Source organism: Pristiophorus japonicus, chromosome 13 (assembly GCF_044704955.1).
Source record: "Pristiophorus japonicus isolate sPriJap1 chromosome 13, sPriJap1.hap1, whole genome shotgun sequence".
Lineage (NCBI taxonomy): Eukaryota > Metazoa > Chordata > Chondrichthyes > Pristiophoridae > Pristiophorus > Pristiophorus japonicus.
Window position 1 is genome coordinate 163,490,745 of NC_091989.1, and position 18,135 is coordinate 163,508,879.

Sequence of the window (18,135 nt, forward strand, 5' to 3'; positions counted from 1 at the left end):
CCAGACCAGCCCTACAGCCCCTGGCCACCAGGGCCAACACCAGGAGCATGAGGCCAATACCCTCCAGCTTCCCTGGCAAACCCTGGGATGACCTGACCCTCATTCCAATTGGTGGACAAGGAGCCCACCCAGTCTTGTGGCCCTGCCCACTGCCCCACAACATCACAGTGTATACGCACCACCCATTGCTGCCGTGGCCACTTCCCCAGGGATCCCACAACAGTGACACCCACTTGGTTTGTGTGTGTGAGGAAGGGGAAACGTATGAGGCCAGCCTCAAGCACAGGGGTCACACCTGGCAACCACACAACCCTCACCACAACCTCCCATAGCCCACCACTGATCACCTCCCCTGGTCATGACAATAAGGATATGAAAACTGCTCAGGGAGGAGTATTGCTGTGTATGCATGCCTGTTTACTGTGTGATGTCTGTAACACTGTTATGCAACACTGAATGTACCCTTACACTGTACACATCTTGCCTGTACACCAGAGGGTGCTGCTGCTGGAGACCTAAGGATTGCCTGCACATGGCAGGTAACCCAGTATAAAAGGGAACTCACAGCTCGTTGTCGTCACTCAGGAGCTGCAAATACAGGTCTATACAGCTTAAGTGTCATACCCTGCCTCGTGGAGTCATTACTAAAGGTGCCTACATACACGATAGAAACCTAGCTTTTTTTTTTAAGCAGTTTGGAGGAGCACTCCTACTTCTCCTGGCCCCACCAATAAAACTTACTTTTCGCTCAGTACTGTCCTAAAATGGGAATCAAGGCCCTATGTATGTCATAGGTACCTGATTTGCATATTAAAGGGACCTACCACCTGGCTGGGCAGGCTCTTTGGCCGCCCAGTGGTAGGCCCTTTTGAAGGTGGTGGCAGCCGACGTAACTGGGGTGGTAAGCCGATTTTCGGGCCCTGTTTACACCAGTTAAAATCTAACGCTCAGAATGGGATCTGGCCTTGCATTTATTTTGTTGTCAATAGTTCACAACTCCTCCCACTCAGGTAAAAGTTCCAATTATGCTGAAGTTACACGGCAGCAGACCTTCTGCTTCATGGAACATTTTATTTACAGCGCCATGCCCCTCCCTGATCTACACATGATGTTTACTATTGTATATGGCACCATGTGTCAGCTGTGGCTCAGTGGGTAGCACACTTGCCTCAGAGTCAGAAGGTTGTGGGTTCAAGTCCCACTCCAGGGATTTGAGCACATAAATCTAGGCTGACACTCTAGTGCAGTACTGAGGGAGTGTTGCACTGTTGGAGGTGCTGTCTTTTGGATGAGACATTTAACCAAGGTCCTGTTTGCTCTCTCAGGTGGTCTCAAAAGACCCCATGGCACTATTTTGAAGAACAGCAGGGGAGTTATCCCTGGTGTCCTGGCCAATGTTTAATCCTCAACGTAACAAAACAGATTATCTGGTCATTATCACATTGCTGTTTGTGGGAGCTTGCTGTGTGCAAATTGGCTGCCACGTTTCCCACATTACAACAGTGACTACACTTCAAATGTACTTCATTGGCACTATATAAAAGCAAGTCTTTCTTTTCTTTTTTCTTTTATATCTGAAGGTTGAACTACTGCATTGCAGCAGTTTCGATAATACCAGAACCCCTACAGAGATACCATTGAGTTTGGGTCGAAATGATTAAAATAATGTAATTATTCCCAGGGTTTCGGCAGACAACTAACTGCTCCAAGTTGGTCTATGTGCTAGGAGGTATTAAATTACCTTGATGACGCATGGCTTACAGCAGCCTGTTGCAAATATCTGCCTTTATGGCCAAGACCTGCACAAAGAACTAAGAATGAGAAACATTACTTGGCCTGTAATTTGAGTAAATAGCTCTACACTCTGGCTTGTACTTTGTCCTCTAGAACACATTAGCTGAAAATTCACAACAAGTTCAAATCTGCAGCTATATTACAAACAGGAGCTTGAAAGACTGATGCTCAGCAGATAAATAGGACCATTGTGTTTGTTGTCATAGGCAAGTTCCAGTTTTCCTTTCACATAATGTCACTCATCTCTGAACTTTAGTTGAACCATTTGGAGTCCGCAATCAATCTCTGGCAGAACTAAGTGAGCCTGCACAGGCTTCAGTGCTGGATTCTCGGAGCAATCCTGATCAGGCTGGGTGAAAGAGATAGAGAAAGGCACCGTCATACAACATGATCTCTTTTCTGTTTCTCCTGTGAGAAAGATTTAGGCAATGCCCTTTTAAGCCAAGGACAAGTTGTGCTTCATCTTTGCATATAGTCAAATTTGTTAGTCTGCAGGTAGCAACACAGAACTTTGCACATTATAAGTGGCTTTATTTATTTAGCAAGAACATGGAAATTAAAATGTATTTTTTCAGTGAAGCATTTGCTTCCAATTTCGGTTCCTTGACGCCAAGCACCATTGCACAACCAGCGCTTGAGCTGCTGCCAGTACTAGAGTAAATGCCACATATGAAAGGTCTGGTCTGCTCCTCCATCTATTTCTGTTTCCCTTTCACTCCCGAGGCAGGGGCGGGGAGCATCATGTCTTCACTCTGTGCCTCTTTGATAGCGGCCCTTCTGAGATCTAAAAACTTATCATATGTGGAGCAAACCAGCAACTATTGCTGCATGGCACCTGTTGGTGTACCAGTGCATCGTGCTGCTTAACTAGCTCCAAATTATATGGCGTCCCTTTGAAAACCAGAATTTGGTAAATATCAGCATGTGTGTGTGTGTGTGTGTGTGTGTATATGTTGCAATGCGTTGCTTGTTATACGAGTGCAGTCATATATTATTTCTATCCTCAGGTGCACATTTTAATGGGTTCCTGCTACAAGACAAAGAAGTTCCTGTTGTCGCTGGCTGAGAATAAACTGGGGCCCTGCATGCTGCTGGCTTTGAGAGGAAACCAAACAATGGTAGAGGTAGGCCTCACACATAGACATGGGTTATACAACCTCATGATTAACGGCATGCTGCATTAATGTTTTGCTTCAGTTGCCACGGGCAACTTTGCATGTTATATGTGTATATTCATAACACAGTTAGACAGAAAGGTAAACCTTTCATTCCCAATAAAACTTATTTCGGTTTTACAGACAATGTAAACTAATTTGGTGGGCCAGTGAAATCAGCCAGGGGTAGACAGCCACTTGCGAGCTGGACTTAAATTTTTTACTTCATTTTTAAAAAATTCTCCCTGACTGAGTGGTCTAATTTTTTGAGAGAACCAGAGAGCCCATCCTTAAGACATCTTCATGGATCCATCCATAACAGTTTTTCCAGGGCCAGCCTGGCAGAAAGCATCTTTGAAGAGTGCAGAAAGAGATGCACCCAACTATCACTGCTCATGTCCTCTGTTTCCAGACCAGTTGGTAGACAAGGGATACTCGCTCCTAGACGTCCATATTCAAGTGTGAATCTCCGAGTTAAAAGTTGAGCTCTTCAGACCTCCCGAGAGTAGACACAATGTGAAGTTATGTTAATGCACGATTTGCAAAGAGTCAGATATTGAACAGGGCTAAAATGTCTAGACAGTGTCTGACCTGTAATAACTATAATAAACATTCTTCTGCCTTCTAACTTAATTTTATGGGAGTGGGAAAGGGACATGCCTTTTTGCGAATTCTGCGGCTGTATTTGACGTAAACGTTTGTGAACTCGAGCTGTACTACGGTGAATTGTCTCCCTTAATAACAGTATCATTTCTAAAGGATCTGCTTGTCAGTTAAAGCTTTCATTTACTTAGAGTGCTGCTTAGACAGTTTGGCAGTAAACAGATTACGGGAATCAAATTTGAAGTAACAAATATTCAGAGGGAAGTAATAGAAAATTCCTGCAGATTGCGCACAAGTTTATATTTAGGGCTCAAAAAAAAACAATATGGTGATAGCCACAAAATAGCTGCTCTGTAAAAATCCAGGCTGGGACAGTCATGTACCCCAAAGGCTATCATTAAATACATTATAATCGGTAGCTGGCGGTGAATCAAAATGCTGTAATTCAGTTGAAGGTTTCTGATAACGTTGATAAACTACGAGTGAAGCTTGGCTTGCCCCAGAGACTGAATCACGGCAGCAAGTTCACTGCCAAGAGTTTGTTTTTGTGAATAATATGTACAGTACTATATACTGCAAAAGCCTGTTTAAAAAGATCATTTGCTTTACTGGTCATGCAAACGCAATATAATGTAAAATGTGAATTTTCACCTCCTTATGAGCTGCTGTTTCAAGGGAAATGTTATTGGAAATTCCAAATCAAGAGAAAAGTTCGGGCACACATCTGATAGTCGAAGTTACTCTCATTACAATTACTTGCTGTCAAATCCTATTTTAAAAAGTCTCTGTGGACATCCATTATTAAACTTGGACTAGGGATTGCTGCATCTGATTGAAATAGAAGGGAGGACACTAAAAGTTAGAGTGATAGCGAACCTGAAGTTATATTAAGTAGTTTATTTTTATTCACATTACATTTAAAATCTACGGCCCAGTAAGTATGCTGTGGCATACCAGAGTGTCTCTGCATGTCTGTCTGTCTGACTTATAATAAAAATGATACATGTATGTGCATTTCCTATCCATCATCACATACTCCTCATGTTCTACTTCATTAAAGACGAGTTTATTCCAGGCTAATATTTTGCAGATAATTGACTTATATGCACATTTATTCCCAAAAATATTTTTTTAAGAAAAAGAAAGACTTGCATTTAGATAGCGCCTTTCACGGCTTCAGGACATCCCAAATGACTTTACAGCCAATGAAGTACTTTTTGAAGTGTAGTCACTGTTGTAATGTAGGAAACTGTTGTAAAAGAGAAAAAAGAACAGCATTTGAAAGGTACAGAGGAACAACCCCAGAGAATACCTTATTAACACAGGAGTCAGAACGCCTGCCTTAAAAAAAAATATATAACTTTGGCAATTATACTTAAAACGCGAGACAGAGTCCCACACATTTCATCCTGGGTTCTGACTTGTTGCTAGAAATTTCCTCCAACTAAATATTGGCAAGATCAAAGCCATTCTCTTTGGTCCCCACCACAAACTCCGTTCCTTCGCCACTGACTTCATCACTCTCCCTGTAACTGTCTGAGGCTGAGCCAAACCATTCGCAACCTTGGTGTCATATTTGACCCCAAGATAAGCCTCTGACCACATATCCATCTGCTCTATCACCAAGACCGCCTACCTTGCACCTCCGTAACTTCGCTCGACTCCACTCTTGCCTCAGCTCTTCTGCTGTTGAAACCCTCATCCATGCCTTAGACCTTTAGACTTCTAGACTTAATGATTCCAACGCTCTCCTGGCCGGCCTCCCATTTTCCACCCTCCATAAACTTGAGCTCATCCAAAACTCTGCTGCCCATATCCTAATTCGTGCCAACTCCCATTCATCCATCACCCCTGTGCTCGCTGGCCTACATTGGCTCCCAGTCCGGCAAAGCATCAATTTTAAAATTTTCATCATTGTTTTCCCTCCATGACCTTGTCCCTCCCTATGTCTGTAATCTCCTCTAGCACTACAACCCTCTGAGATATCTGCGCTCCTCCAATTCTGGCCGCTTCCGCATCCTCAATTTTAATTGTTCCACCATTGGCAACCGTGCCTTCAGCTGCCTAGGCCCTAAGCACTGAAATTTCTCCCGTAAACCTCTCCGCCTCTCTACCTCTCCTCCTTTAAGATGCTCCTTACATGTAACTCTTTGACCAAGCTTCACCTGTCGTAATATCTCCTTATGTGGCTCAGTGTCAAATTCTGTTTGATAACGCTCCTTTGAAGCGCCTTGGGACTTTTTAATACTTTAAAGGTGCTATATAAATGCAAGTTGTTGAATTAAACTCTCACTGACTTTACCCTGCACAGCTCTCTGATTGGCCTCCAGCTCAGTTCTCTTAACAACAAGTCATTGTAGCTTTAGAGGAATACAACTCCACATAATACATTCTCTGTTACATGGGATAACACTCCTGTCATCTGACTTTCTCTGAGCAACACCATGGGGAATCAATTAGCATATAAGCAGAAAAGTATGTCACTGATGAGCTAATGGGAAGATGTGTTCATACTCCCCAATATTTATCGGGGGTGAAAATCAACCTCGTTGCACCCTATTTGGGCATAAAACGAGGGAAAAACTTACTAAAATCGGGGGGAGGGGGGTGACCTCCCGTGCCTGATCTGCACCCAACCTTCAGTGACCGCCATATTGGATCGGATGACCTCTGGTTGTCAATGGCGCCCACCTGAAACAGGCATTTAGCTGATTCTTTATGCAAATCGGGCTCCTAAGCGCCACACAAGCTCAGCTCATTTGCACTGCGTCTTAAACAGCCTCAGAGTGGTCCTTAAAGGCACCACTGATAAAAAGCCCCAAAACTTTGAAATTTTTTTTTGAAGATTCAGAAGAAGCAGGGGTGCTCTTTGTAGCTCCACAAAAGAACCACAGGCAGCTGACGGATTGGGCTAACCCCCTCATTGGATCACCTACCCACCCCCCAAACGAGGCCTGAGCTTAATGTCCAAGTAGAAAGACGGCACTTCCGGCACCCTCAGTACTACACTAAAGTTTCAGCTTAGATGATGCCTCTGGAGTGGGGCTTGAATCCATGACCTTCTGACTTAGAGGCAAGAGTGCCATCACTGAGCCAAGGCTGACACTGTCAGGAAGCTGCTGTATATTTGGAGGACTGATGTTCTGTGAAATTCCAGTGGTCAGTCAGATGTTGCTCTTTGGTATAACATTTAACATTTTTAAAATTCTTGCAATTTCTTTAAACTCTAGATCTTGTGTTTGATGCTTGAGTACAACATCATAGACAACAATGACACACAGCTTCAAATTATCTCCACGTTGGAAAGCACAGACGTTGGAAAGAAAATGTATGAACTGCTCTGTGACAGACAAAGGGAGCTAAAAGAGCTGGTAGGTTTTTATTACATTTCCATTTCACCCTTATTTTAAACGGTATTCTCTCCTTATGTTTTAATATCCCCAGTATCAAATCGCAACCTGAGATATCAGACAGATAGATTGCTCCTGTGCCTTTCCCAATGCTGCTCAGTCATTATGTTACTGGGAAATGTATAAAAATGCCCTTGACTTGCTGTCCTCTATTTGAGGAAGTATGTGGTCCCCTCCAACAGCCTTTCAGAGGAGCTTTTCTGCCCGTAATTCAGTACTCTAAATGATCGCTGGAAGGTCTGGACGGCTGGCTGATGTGGCAAGTGAAGATGATATACTTGTGCATTGGATTTCATCTTCTGAGGTTTGGGAGAAGAGCAGAAGGAACGTTACTCAGCGTCGGACATCGGTACAACTGAAACTGTCGCTCCTTCCTAAAATGTCATTCTTTATCACTGACATTGCTCACCTCAATGAGCACCAATAGTTTTTCTTTAAGTTGTTTGCCCACATCTAAATTAAACTTCAGCTTTAAGTAAGTGCAGGATTTCAGATGCTGATGTCAAGTGGCACAAGTTATATTCTGCAAATAGTGAGGCAGAGAGAGAAGGAAGTTTAACAGTGACGTGTAGAAAATACCTTGAGTGTTCAAAGAGCTGCACTTATTATCTGACGGATAAATGGCCATCGTTCATGTGTAAAAATGCTTTTTCTTTGTTGCAGCAGAGGAAGGGTGGACCTACTCGGCTAACACTGCCATCCAAATCCACAGTAAGTTGGCATTTAAACGCCCATTTTTCCATTCGTTACTATTTTTACCCCTATGCCATCATACGACCACAAGTAAAAGAAAGAAAGAAAGATTTGGATTTATATAGCGCCTTCCATGACCACCTGATGTCTCAGAGCGCTTTACAGCCAATGGGGTACTTTTTGGAGTGTAGTCACTGTTGTAATGTAGGAAACACAACAGCCAATTTGCACACACAAGCAAGCTCCCACAAACAGCTATGTGATAATGACCAGATAATCTGTTTTTCTTTGTTATGTTGATTGAGGGATAAATATTGGCCAGGAAACCGGGGATAACTCCCCTGCTCTTCTTCGAAATCGTGCCATGGGATCTTTTACGTCCACCTGAGAGAGCAGACGGGACCTCGGTTTAACGTCTCATCCGAAAGTTGGCATCTCTGACAGTGCAGCGCTCCCTCAACACTGCACTGGAGTGTCAGCCTGGATTTTTTTTGTGCTCGAGTCCCTGGAGTGGAACTTAAACCCACAATCTTCTGACGAGGCGAGAGTGCTACCCACTGAGCAGACACTTAGCTAAGAGAAGATTTAAAAAAAAACTATACACAGATGGTGTTAGAATGTGAAATTCTCTACCAAAAAACACTTTTGAAGCAGAGCCCAAAATTTATTTGAAAGAAAATTAGAAAATATTGAGGGATATGTGGAGCTCGCGGGAGAATGGTAATAGACTGGATGGCTCGTGTGTCAGAAAAGACCGGCCAGTTTCTATGCTGTAACAACCTATGATTCTGTGATAATGTATAGTAATTTGGGGACCACCGGCCAATATTGCTCATTAATCTGGGGACAATGAGACGAATTGTAGAATCCCCTTTGCCGGCTTCACTGAGATCAACTAACTCAGCATTGATCAGAGATGAGCCTAGGATCTTCTTTGTCTTTATGACTCAGAACCATGCCATGTAGTGTAATTGCGCATTGAGTCATTGGGGGCTGACATTCTTTCTTTTATTCCATTAAGGTTGGTGCTGTAATCATCATCCTCTGCCTGTCACTTTTTCTGTTACTCTCTCAACCATTCTCTTTGAAGTAGACACAACCACTTGAGAATTGTTTTTCTGCAAAAACTTACCTCAAAAACAAATTTGAAACTTTACACTCCAGTTTGTTTCCAAATCTTTTGGAAAAACAAACAGAAAATGATTGGGATAGTTTGAGGAAAGATACCCCTTTGAGTCGTCACACGGAGAATCAGACTGATGCACGCTGGGAGATTCTCTAAAAATGTCGATCAAGGTATTTTAGGACTCAAAAGGCGATTGCATTGTCAAGGTATTGATAAGGGAAAAGGGGTTTTGAAGCATGCCATTACGGAGAGTGTTTGTTTCAACTAACAGAGAAACAGCTGTCTATGGCAATGGAAATTGATTAATCTCACTAATGCCAGCTCTAACCTGGAGTTAATGAACAACAATTGGCTTTTTTTCCCCTCACTTTTCCCCAATATTTGTTCATCCATTTTTTGAAGGAGTTTGAATGCTGAGAGCAGTGTTAAACATGGAAAAATAGACCATTAGCATTTTGCCTTGCTTTTTACTCACGACTGCTTTTTTGCTAAAATTCGCAGATGTGGAAATGTTGACAGTAGGATTTAGAAACATTGCTTAACTGTTGTTGTAACTGGAGTCAGCTGTAGTTTGTGAAACTGCAGATATTTAGAAATGAAAAGATAACCACAGCATTTTCCCTTTTGATTTGTTTCCCAGTAAATGCAGTGTTTTTATATATTAAAGGGACTGTGTTGTACAATATGAAAGCTGCAGCCATGGCTTACTTCCTTTGTCTCAGTATAGTTGACAGTAGCAAATAAGCACCATACCATCAGGCAGATCATGCTGACATTGCGGAAAGATGTTCAAGAAGATATAAGTTCTTCGCGACCTTCTAAAGGTCATCTATTCGAAGCATGCACAAGGCATGACTGGTTCCTGTAGTGACTCTGCAATGTAAAAAGCATTTGCGTGGTTATGCTGCTGGCCATACAATAGCTGAGCCCCTTTCAATTGAATAAGCTAAAGAGAGCCAAATTGAGGAATGCACATGGGAGTGAGACTGAATGTAATCTGCACTGCAGGCATGAGAGTTATCGACTCCCTGATGTGAATGGTGCATTTTTCATCCCTCACCAGTACAACACTGCTCATTCTTTGCATGTCATTAACGGTTTGGATTTACGTACTAAATGCAACTTTGTCTTCAATGAAAGAGATATGAATGTATACACACAGTAATTGAATGCAGGCACGAGCTGAGCTGTACAGCCACCGTGCAGGCAGCCATTATGGTTACACTAAAGTGGCTGCAGACCTCGCAGTGGCCCTCCCCTTTAACTGATGACACCGCCCCGCTCCCAAAGCACTTCTGCCCCTCAGCCGCCTCAAACACCACCCGAACAAATAAAAAAAATTAAAAAGGCCAATCCCCCTCTATTCTCCACCCCATGGATTCGGGCGGAGAATATTTATTTAATTTAAATTATCCGCCCCGTTTGGGGCGGAGGGCAATTTTGGCCCCATGGCGTTTTATTTATTAATGTTTCTTTCATTTTGTTTATTTACCACTTTTGCTTGTATTTTGCCAAGTTACAACTTTGTGCTTGGGCATCAGCAGATAAATTGCGTCAGAATGACATACTTATGGTGCATTCTGAATAAAAGTAAGTCATATTTGCATTCTCTCGGGTCAGACTCTGCGGGTTGTTGGTGTAGGTATCAGCCACTGACCCAGTGCATAGTGTCAGCTGATGGCAATAAATCTTTCTGTGATAGCATCATCATTTGAGTCTCTATTACAGCCCCAGCACTTTCTATCTGCTCCTTAACTAAAGCTAACTCCAAACTCAACTCCACTTTGAGGGTCTAATGCCTATCCTTCATTAAATCCAGCGACTATTTTTGAAATGTTACTCTAGCTACATGTATGAACATTCACATTACCAGTAGAGCTCCGTGTAGGTCACTGCAATGGCTGAGATAGCTGGTAGTTATTGGCATTTACCTAGTTACAGCTCAGTGGTGCTAAATGTCACCCAGGGTGAACTTCCTGCTGAGAAATAATGATTTGTCAACCTCTTCCACCCTAGTTATTCAAAGGAGCGGTCCATAATAAGGCCCTACAGATTGTGCTTTGTCTGTCTAAAAATATCCCTCCATTCAATTTAAAAAATAATTTTGGCTCATAATTTGTGGGCCCCAAAGAAAGCTGCCTACCGAGATGTTACGATCTCTGTGGTGAGAAGTTTGCTTTTCTTGACATGTAATTGATTGTAGCGCTCTGGAGCGGGAATCCCTAGCGCGAGCTGCTGTGACGTCAACAAGCTGTCTAAGCAGCCAATCACATTGCAGAATTCTCACAGACAGGAAATCAGGATGTGAGAAGCTGCTTTTATCCAGACTTTTAAAAAATGTTACAGAGAGCGAAACACAGGTTGGGACACTCACATGAAGATAAGGTAGAACCTGAAATATCATGAACAAACGTTAAAAAAAAACATTTGTTTTTAAAAGATTTTTTTTTTTAATTGTAATTTTTATCATAAAATTTATGAAATTTGACCACAAATATAAAAAATAGTTTTTCAGGGCCAGAACATTTGCTTACCAGTAAATACTCTGTTAAATCCCCATTTACACCTATTTCATCAAGGCTTAAGATGTAATGGAGTACTCAACAGCGATATTACCATGGAAAAGCCTAAGTTTTTTCAGTTTCACTGATTACCGGATATGGTGGGGGTGAGGGCGGGTGCAGACAGTGTCGGAGCAGTGAATGACTGACTGCAACATCAGGATTTCCACATTGGGATGTGCATGCACTACATCCTGAAGTTACAAACCGTTTCAGAGGGGTAATAATGGCCAACGCCACAAATTCTGGCCCACTATCTATAACTGAATATTTTCATTTGTTTTAAATTGTTCTTAATTGCTGGCCTCTAATGTAGGTTACCATATATCTGGGATTGCTGAGTCTTGAAAACACCACTATTCGTTGGTTGTCCATGGCTCGGGCACTTGCTGCAGCTTATTGAAAAGCTAACCTTGGAAACACCAAGACGGTGGCCTCTAATCACCATTTTAAGGAAAAATACTTCTGTTAACTCTAACATTTTAAAGTCGGGTTCATACTTTTCAGATGGATAAGGCCTTACTCTGATGTATTCCTTCAGTCATCACTTGGTTGATAATAAGTTTAAGGTTCAATGAAAATGTTTTGTTACAGGATAGAAGAAATAGCTTATTTTTTTATTTGTTTTCATTTGACCATTTACACCAATACTTGGCAGCAACCTGAGCACCTAAGCAGACATTCTGCTCTCGAGATAGTTAAAGCTTCCCAGCTGGGAGTGTATTACTGCACATGTGCATAAGCATGAATACACAAAGCTCACTTCTTGCCTAAGAGTTTGATTCAAGTCTGGATAGTATAAATCAGGTACTGCCAGGCTGGAATTGATTCTGTCGGAGTATAATCACAGCCTTAAATTCCCATATCTGGGAAAAGATATTCCTAGGTGTCAGCTTTGGTGAAGTGGTAGCACTCCTGCCCCTGAGTCAGAAGGTTGTGTGGATGAGCCCCACTTCAAAGACTTGAGTACATAATTTAGGCTGGCACTACAGCGCAGTACTGAGGGAGTGCTGCACTGTCAGAGGTGCCATCTTTCAGATAAAACATTAAACCCAGGCCCGCTTGCTCTCTCAGGTGGATGTAAACAATCCTGTCATTATTGGTAGAAAAGCAGGGAAGTTTTTCTGGTATCCTGGTCATTACTTATCCCTTAACCTACATCACTAAAACAGATCATCTGGACATTTATCTCATTGCTGTTTGTGGGATCTTGTTGTTTGCAAATTGGCTGCTGCATTTCTATACAAAAGTGATTACACTTCAAGCAACATTGGCTGTAATTGGGACGTCCTGAAGTCATGAAAGGTGCGATATAGATGCATATCTTTTCCTTTCCTTTTTTCTCTATTTATATAACTGGAAAACACCTTTGTGCACATTTCGCATTTCAGCTCCCCTGGAAAAGTCAAAGTTTGACAATAAATCTAATATGATCACTTTATATTGGCTACTGTTCATCTGAGTGTGGATTGGCACTGTCCATGATCCTGAATACCAATACTAGCACTGTAACGTAAAACCCATTACCAATTGTGGCTCGAGTGTCAGAATGAATGGCCACATGAGTTGTTAGCTGTTACAACATATGCCTCACCTTGTTTTGTGAAAATCGGCGGGAGCCAGTAACTGAAGAAGAACTTTAGTTACTACTTCAAGTCAGATACAAAGCAAAAAAAAACAGATTAATTTCACTGTGAGTGACTGTTCAGTTCTAATTGGGATTGACTCAAAATGTAGAAACTTGTTTGACCTATTTTAGTGGTCATACATTTATGTTTTCCTCTGATCTTGTTTTTTTTAGGATGCGGATCTAGCCAGACTTCTCAGCTCAGGGTCTTTTGGAAATCTGGAAAATCTCAGCCTGGCCTTCACCAATGTAACGAGTGCCTGTGCAGAGCAGTTAATCAAACTGCCGTCTCTGAAACAGCTCAACTTGTGGTCCACCCAGGTGAGCAGCTTGATTTTTCATGATGATGGTTACTGTCGGAAGCTGTTTCTCCTTGTTTGGAGATCATGTTATCGAGACGCAAGTTTTTCATTCATTATTTCTCACCCGAGGGCCCAGTAATATAGCAGGTTTGGCACTTGCTCCCCATCTCTGTTGTTTTGAGGTCCAGTAATAACCAAAGCTCAAATCCATCAGCCGTGCAAGGTATTACATTGGAATCCACCAGGCACATGAAGAGAGGCTGTTTTACTGGAAGACTATCGATTTTATTGCATTATAAAGCATTTTGTAAGCATGTCTAAATGCAGAAAGATGGGGCAGAGTTCAAACTTGACTGCAGTCATCAACAGGAAATATGTCGTGTGAAGCTGCTACTGAAGCCAGTCATTAGTAACCCATTAACTTTCCCTGGCTGAATTGCACCCAAGCGTGACAGCTGGGGGGAGATCCTAACTCCATCTGGGCTTGTAGCAGAGTTACAATGGAGATGGTGGCCTGCCCCCATTCCCATTCCACCATTTCTCCCATGGTCTCCTGCCGGAGATTTTTGCTGGCCAGGTCAGCCGCTCGATATTGTGCCAGCCCAGACCCAGTGAGCAGCAGTGGGGTGCCCATTTGGTGCCTGCAGATTTTCGATCAGAACCTGTCTGAATTAACAGTGAAGAACTTCAGAAGGAAGAAAAGGCCTGAAGGTGCCGAGTTTGTGTACACTCATTGCTCTGGGTCTGGGTGTCGCTCCACCATGTATTGTTTCAGCTGGGCAAGTCCAAATATTTCAGAACAATGTAGTGAGCAGGTATTGTTCCGAAACAACAGAAATATGTGCTGGAGCATGATCCTGGGGCACATTAATAGAATGTGGCAAGGAATGAAAGAGTTTGGACCTGCGATAGTCCAATCACTGAGTTAACAGTCTAAACCAGAGTATGTATCAGAATGAGGGGAAAGTGTAGAGCAAAACTCTGGCAGCACATCTGCCTGCCTTTTCATGAATGATTTTACAAAGTAGTGAGTTGCAGAACAGTGATAATGTTCTCTCAGTATCTGGGGACCATGGTGTTTCTACTTAATAGTCAGGCACAAGGTTAGTGGTCTGTGGTGTAACATCTGTATCGAAGGATGGTTGGTAACAAACTAGAAAAGACTTCAGAGCTTACAAGCATGTGCTCTTTAGTGCTCATCCATCTGGGTTTTTTTGTTATGGTGATTGAGAGATAAATATTGGCCAGGACACTGGGGATAACTCCCCTGCAGCGATGTCCTGGGGCTGAGATAATTGGCCTCCAACAACCACAACCATCTTCCTTTGTGCTAGGTATGACTCTAGCCAGCGGAGAGATTTCCTCCTGATTTCCATTGACTTCAATTTTACGAGTGCTCCTTGACGCCACACTCGGCTAAAATGTTGCCTTGACGTCAAGGGCAGTTGCTCTCACCTCTGTAGAAAAATAAATGTAAATAGATTTACAGAAACAGGCATTCTGTGAAAATAGTGGAGCGAGGGAATCAGCTCGGGGTTATAGCCCTGTAAAAAGATTACTTTTGAAGAGAGGATCTAAAAATCTTGATCCATCATTCAGGAAACAATGAGGGAAGGTGAATGAAGCCTCAAATGAAACAAAAGATGGTGGGACTCACTTTTTGTAAATACTCTGCCTCTGCACTTCCGACATATGCTGGAAATGCATGTTACAAATTTGTGCACTCCCAATCTGAGGCCTTGCATCCGTCAAGATTAATAGATGGAAAATCATGGGCAAGGGGTGTACAGTTTTGCAATACGAGGTCACAGCGTGTGCCAGGAGCAGAATTTCCACCCCATAATTTTCAAATTGTGCTTGCCAAAACTCACTTGTATTAACTCCAACACAATTAAATTGACCAGTACCAGTTAATGCTCAAGTGTCAGCTGCTGTTACATTTTCGAATTGAAATGCAGCACCCTAATCACCCAGGACTGGCAGGAATGCTAATCCCATCCATCATTAAGATGGGTTTACCAGTTAAGTCACCCGAGCAGATATTTTTGGCTGGGACACCCAAAATGCTGGATCTGTAGCAAGTTGCATTCTCATTTTCACTGGGGAAACATGGCATGTTGCCTCCCAATTAATTGTAAGCAAATATTTGGTGAAAAATAGAGAAAAGTTAGACCATACAATTTGTTTGAAATATCGTATTTCACACATCGCATGTGTGTTGCCTAGCAACCACAATCTAGCAACTCAGCCTCACTTTTAAAGAATATATATTACAGAGGAATTGAATACCTATTTTGACATTTGAAATGCCGCAACAAAAAGTAAATTTTTTTTTAAAGTGTCTCTGTACTTCTCACATAACTGCTGAAGAGAAGAAGCTTGTGTAAAAGGAAATTTTAAAGAAGTTGAATTGAATCAGCAGCCTATGGAATGACATTTGATGTGGTTAGGCTGTTGTTGCGATGTGGTTTTATTTACTGAAGTTGTGCTTTCTTTGCAGTTTGGCGATGCAGGGTTGCGAGTTCTTTCAGAGCACCTCACGTCGCTGCAAGTTCTGAACCTTTGTGAGACGCCAGTCACGGACGCAGGCCTCCTGGCACTTAGCTGTAAGTATTGCCCGCTTCCACGCCAACATTATCCCCAGCCTCGCGTAATGGAAGTCCAAATTCTTTGTTCAAACTATCCATTAGCAAATTCCAAACTGAAACCTGAGGAAAAGCTCATGTACCCTAGCAATACTAACACACAAGCTGCATGGAAATACATGGAAATGTGGCTTGCATCACTCCATGTCACTGCAGTCACCATTTTATTTTGTACTCGGGGGAAAAAAAATTGGGAGATTATGTTTTCCCATTTAAGAAATTGACTGGTGATCACTTGGGCATTGCTGTAACAAATATCCCGTGAGTTTAATGCAAACAGTATAAAGTTCAGTATAGTGGGATCTAATTATAATAAAACCATTAACCAACATCACTGTATCACTCGGCTAGGTAGTTGTAGGTTCGTTGACTGCATTGTGAATATTAAATATTTACATTCTAAAACAAGTCTGGTATGTTTCGGAGGAAAAAGGTGAATTTGGATCTCTGGGTCCTAAAGCTCTCTCACTTCTGGGGTTTTACTCGTGCCATTTCTGGGTCTATTGTAAACTAATTGGGAGAAAATGATTGCTATGATTAGTCAACAACTCCATTATCACTGCATCATGTGACTACCAGGATGGTAGAAAGCGAACTAGATGGACCTTGGTCTTTTTTCGTCTAGCAATTCCTATTTTTCACAGGAGTGTTTATGCACAAACATTTTTGTGTCCTTCTGCGCATGCGTGCCATGGACTCCGCCCCTTTTTGTGCATTCGTGCTTGATCCGGCCGCGCATGCGCAGTATACTAAATGAGGAAGCCAGAAGTGGGGAACCATGTTGCTGCTCGAGCCTGCGCATTCTACTGGTCTTTTGGATTATCTCCAGGACTTTTGCCTCGAAAAATAGCGCTGTGATTATCTACACGAACATTTTCACGGCCTTTTGAGAGAGAGAGAGAGGAAATCGGAGGTGGGAGAGACAGAGTGGGGGGAGAGAGAGAGAGACTGGGGCAGAGAGATAGGGGAGAGAGAGAGAGAGACTGGAGGGTGAGAGAGAGAGAGAGAAACGGGCAGAGAGAGGGAGAGAGAGACTGAGGCATTTAGAGAGAGAGCGAGAGAGAGAAAGACTAGGGCAGAGAGAGAGATAGTGACTGGGCAGTGAGAGAGAGGGGCAGAACGAGACTGGGAGGAGGTAGAGATGGGGAGGCAAAGAGAAAGAGGGATTGGGGTAGAGGGGATCAGAGGGGTGAGAGAGAGAGGGAACTCAGGCAGAGGAGAGGAGGTCAGGAGCTTGGTGGGGGTGAGGAGGAAAAGAGCACGGAGAGTACAGTGGGGATGGCAGAAGAACGGGATCCAGGTATAAAGGGGGGGGGGTTGAGAGCGAGAATGTGATCCAGATAGTAAGACGTATCACATTCTTCCAACCCCACCCCCTTTACATCCGCACCACATTCTCCCTCTCCTCCCGCTACACCTGGTTGATTTCTTGGAAAGAACGGTGCATGTGTGGCAAGTGACATCATTGGACTGGATGAAATCCAGAAGTCACAACATTGTTACTATTCACTTCATACCAAATAAACCTGTTAACAATCCGTGACCCACACACAATGCCCCATCTATAGCGGGGATGGGGTACGGTCAGGAACTTGTTGGGGGAAGGTCATGAATCCATGGTGAAGAACATGGGCAGGGGGAGAAGGTCAGAAACTCGGGTAGGGGGAGAAGGACAGCAACTCGGTGGGAGGAGGAGGTCAGGAACTTGGGCTGGGTGCGGGGGGCGGGGAAGGTCAGGCACTTGGGCAAGGGGAAAAGATCAGAAATTTCGGCTGGGGGGAAAGATCAGGCACTTGGGGGTGGGGGGGGGGGGAGGGAGGCAGGAACTTGTTTGGGAGGGTGGGGGGGGGAGAGAAGGTCTTAACCTGAGAGTGAGACCTGTCTGTTCCAAGTAAGCTCTATTCTGTCTGGAGTCGGCAGTCAGAATGGCTCGAATTACACTTTGCAAAGTCACTGATTACATAGGCAGGGTGATTCTAATTACATACCAGAGAAACTGCTGGGTGTGTCTTACCCTCCAAGGAGACCAATCAGCAATCAGGCCATGTGATCAAGGAGACCCAATCAGAGCTTTAGGTGTTGCAAACTAATACATCATTTTTCACTATAACATAGTTCATAGAAACATAGAAACATAGAAAATAGGTGCAGGAGTAGGCCATTCGGCCCTTCTAGCCTGTACCGCCATTCAATGAGTTCATGGCTGAACATTCAACTTCA

At 43.1% G+C, this 18,135-nt stretch overlaps 1 protein-coding gene across 3 annotated transcripts in view; it reads left to right on the top strand.

Annotated features, from left to right (window-relative positions):
- Positions 1 to 18,135, top strand: part of cmip (c-Maf inducing protein) — a 241,759-nt gene that overhangs the window by 218,149 nt on the left and 5,475 nt on the right. For 2 of the 3 annotated variants that reach the window (XM_070898229.1, XM_070898231.1), the window contains exons 15-19: positions 2,802 to 2,918; positions 6,782 to 6,922; positions 7,625 to 7,672; positions 13,143 to 13,289; positions 15,771 to 15,876. In XM_070898229.1, coding sequence (XP_070754330.1) covers positions 2,802 to 2,918; positions 6,782 to 6,922; positions 7,625 to 7,672; positions 13,143 to 13,289; positions 15,771 to 15,876 — 559 coding nt within the window. The remainder of the gene's footprint in view (positions 1 to 2,801; positions 2,919 to 6,781; positions 6,923 to 7,624; positions 7,673 to 13,142; positions 13,290 to 15,770; positions 15,877 to 18,135) is intronic. The other variant, XM_070898230.1, reaches the window with a different exon arrangement.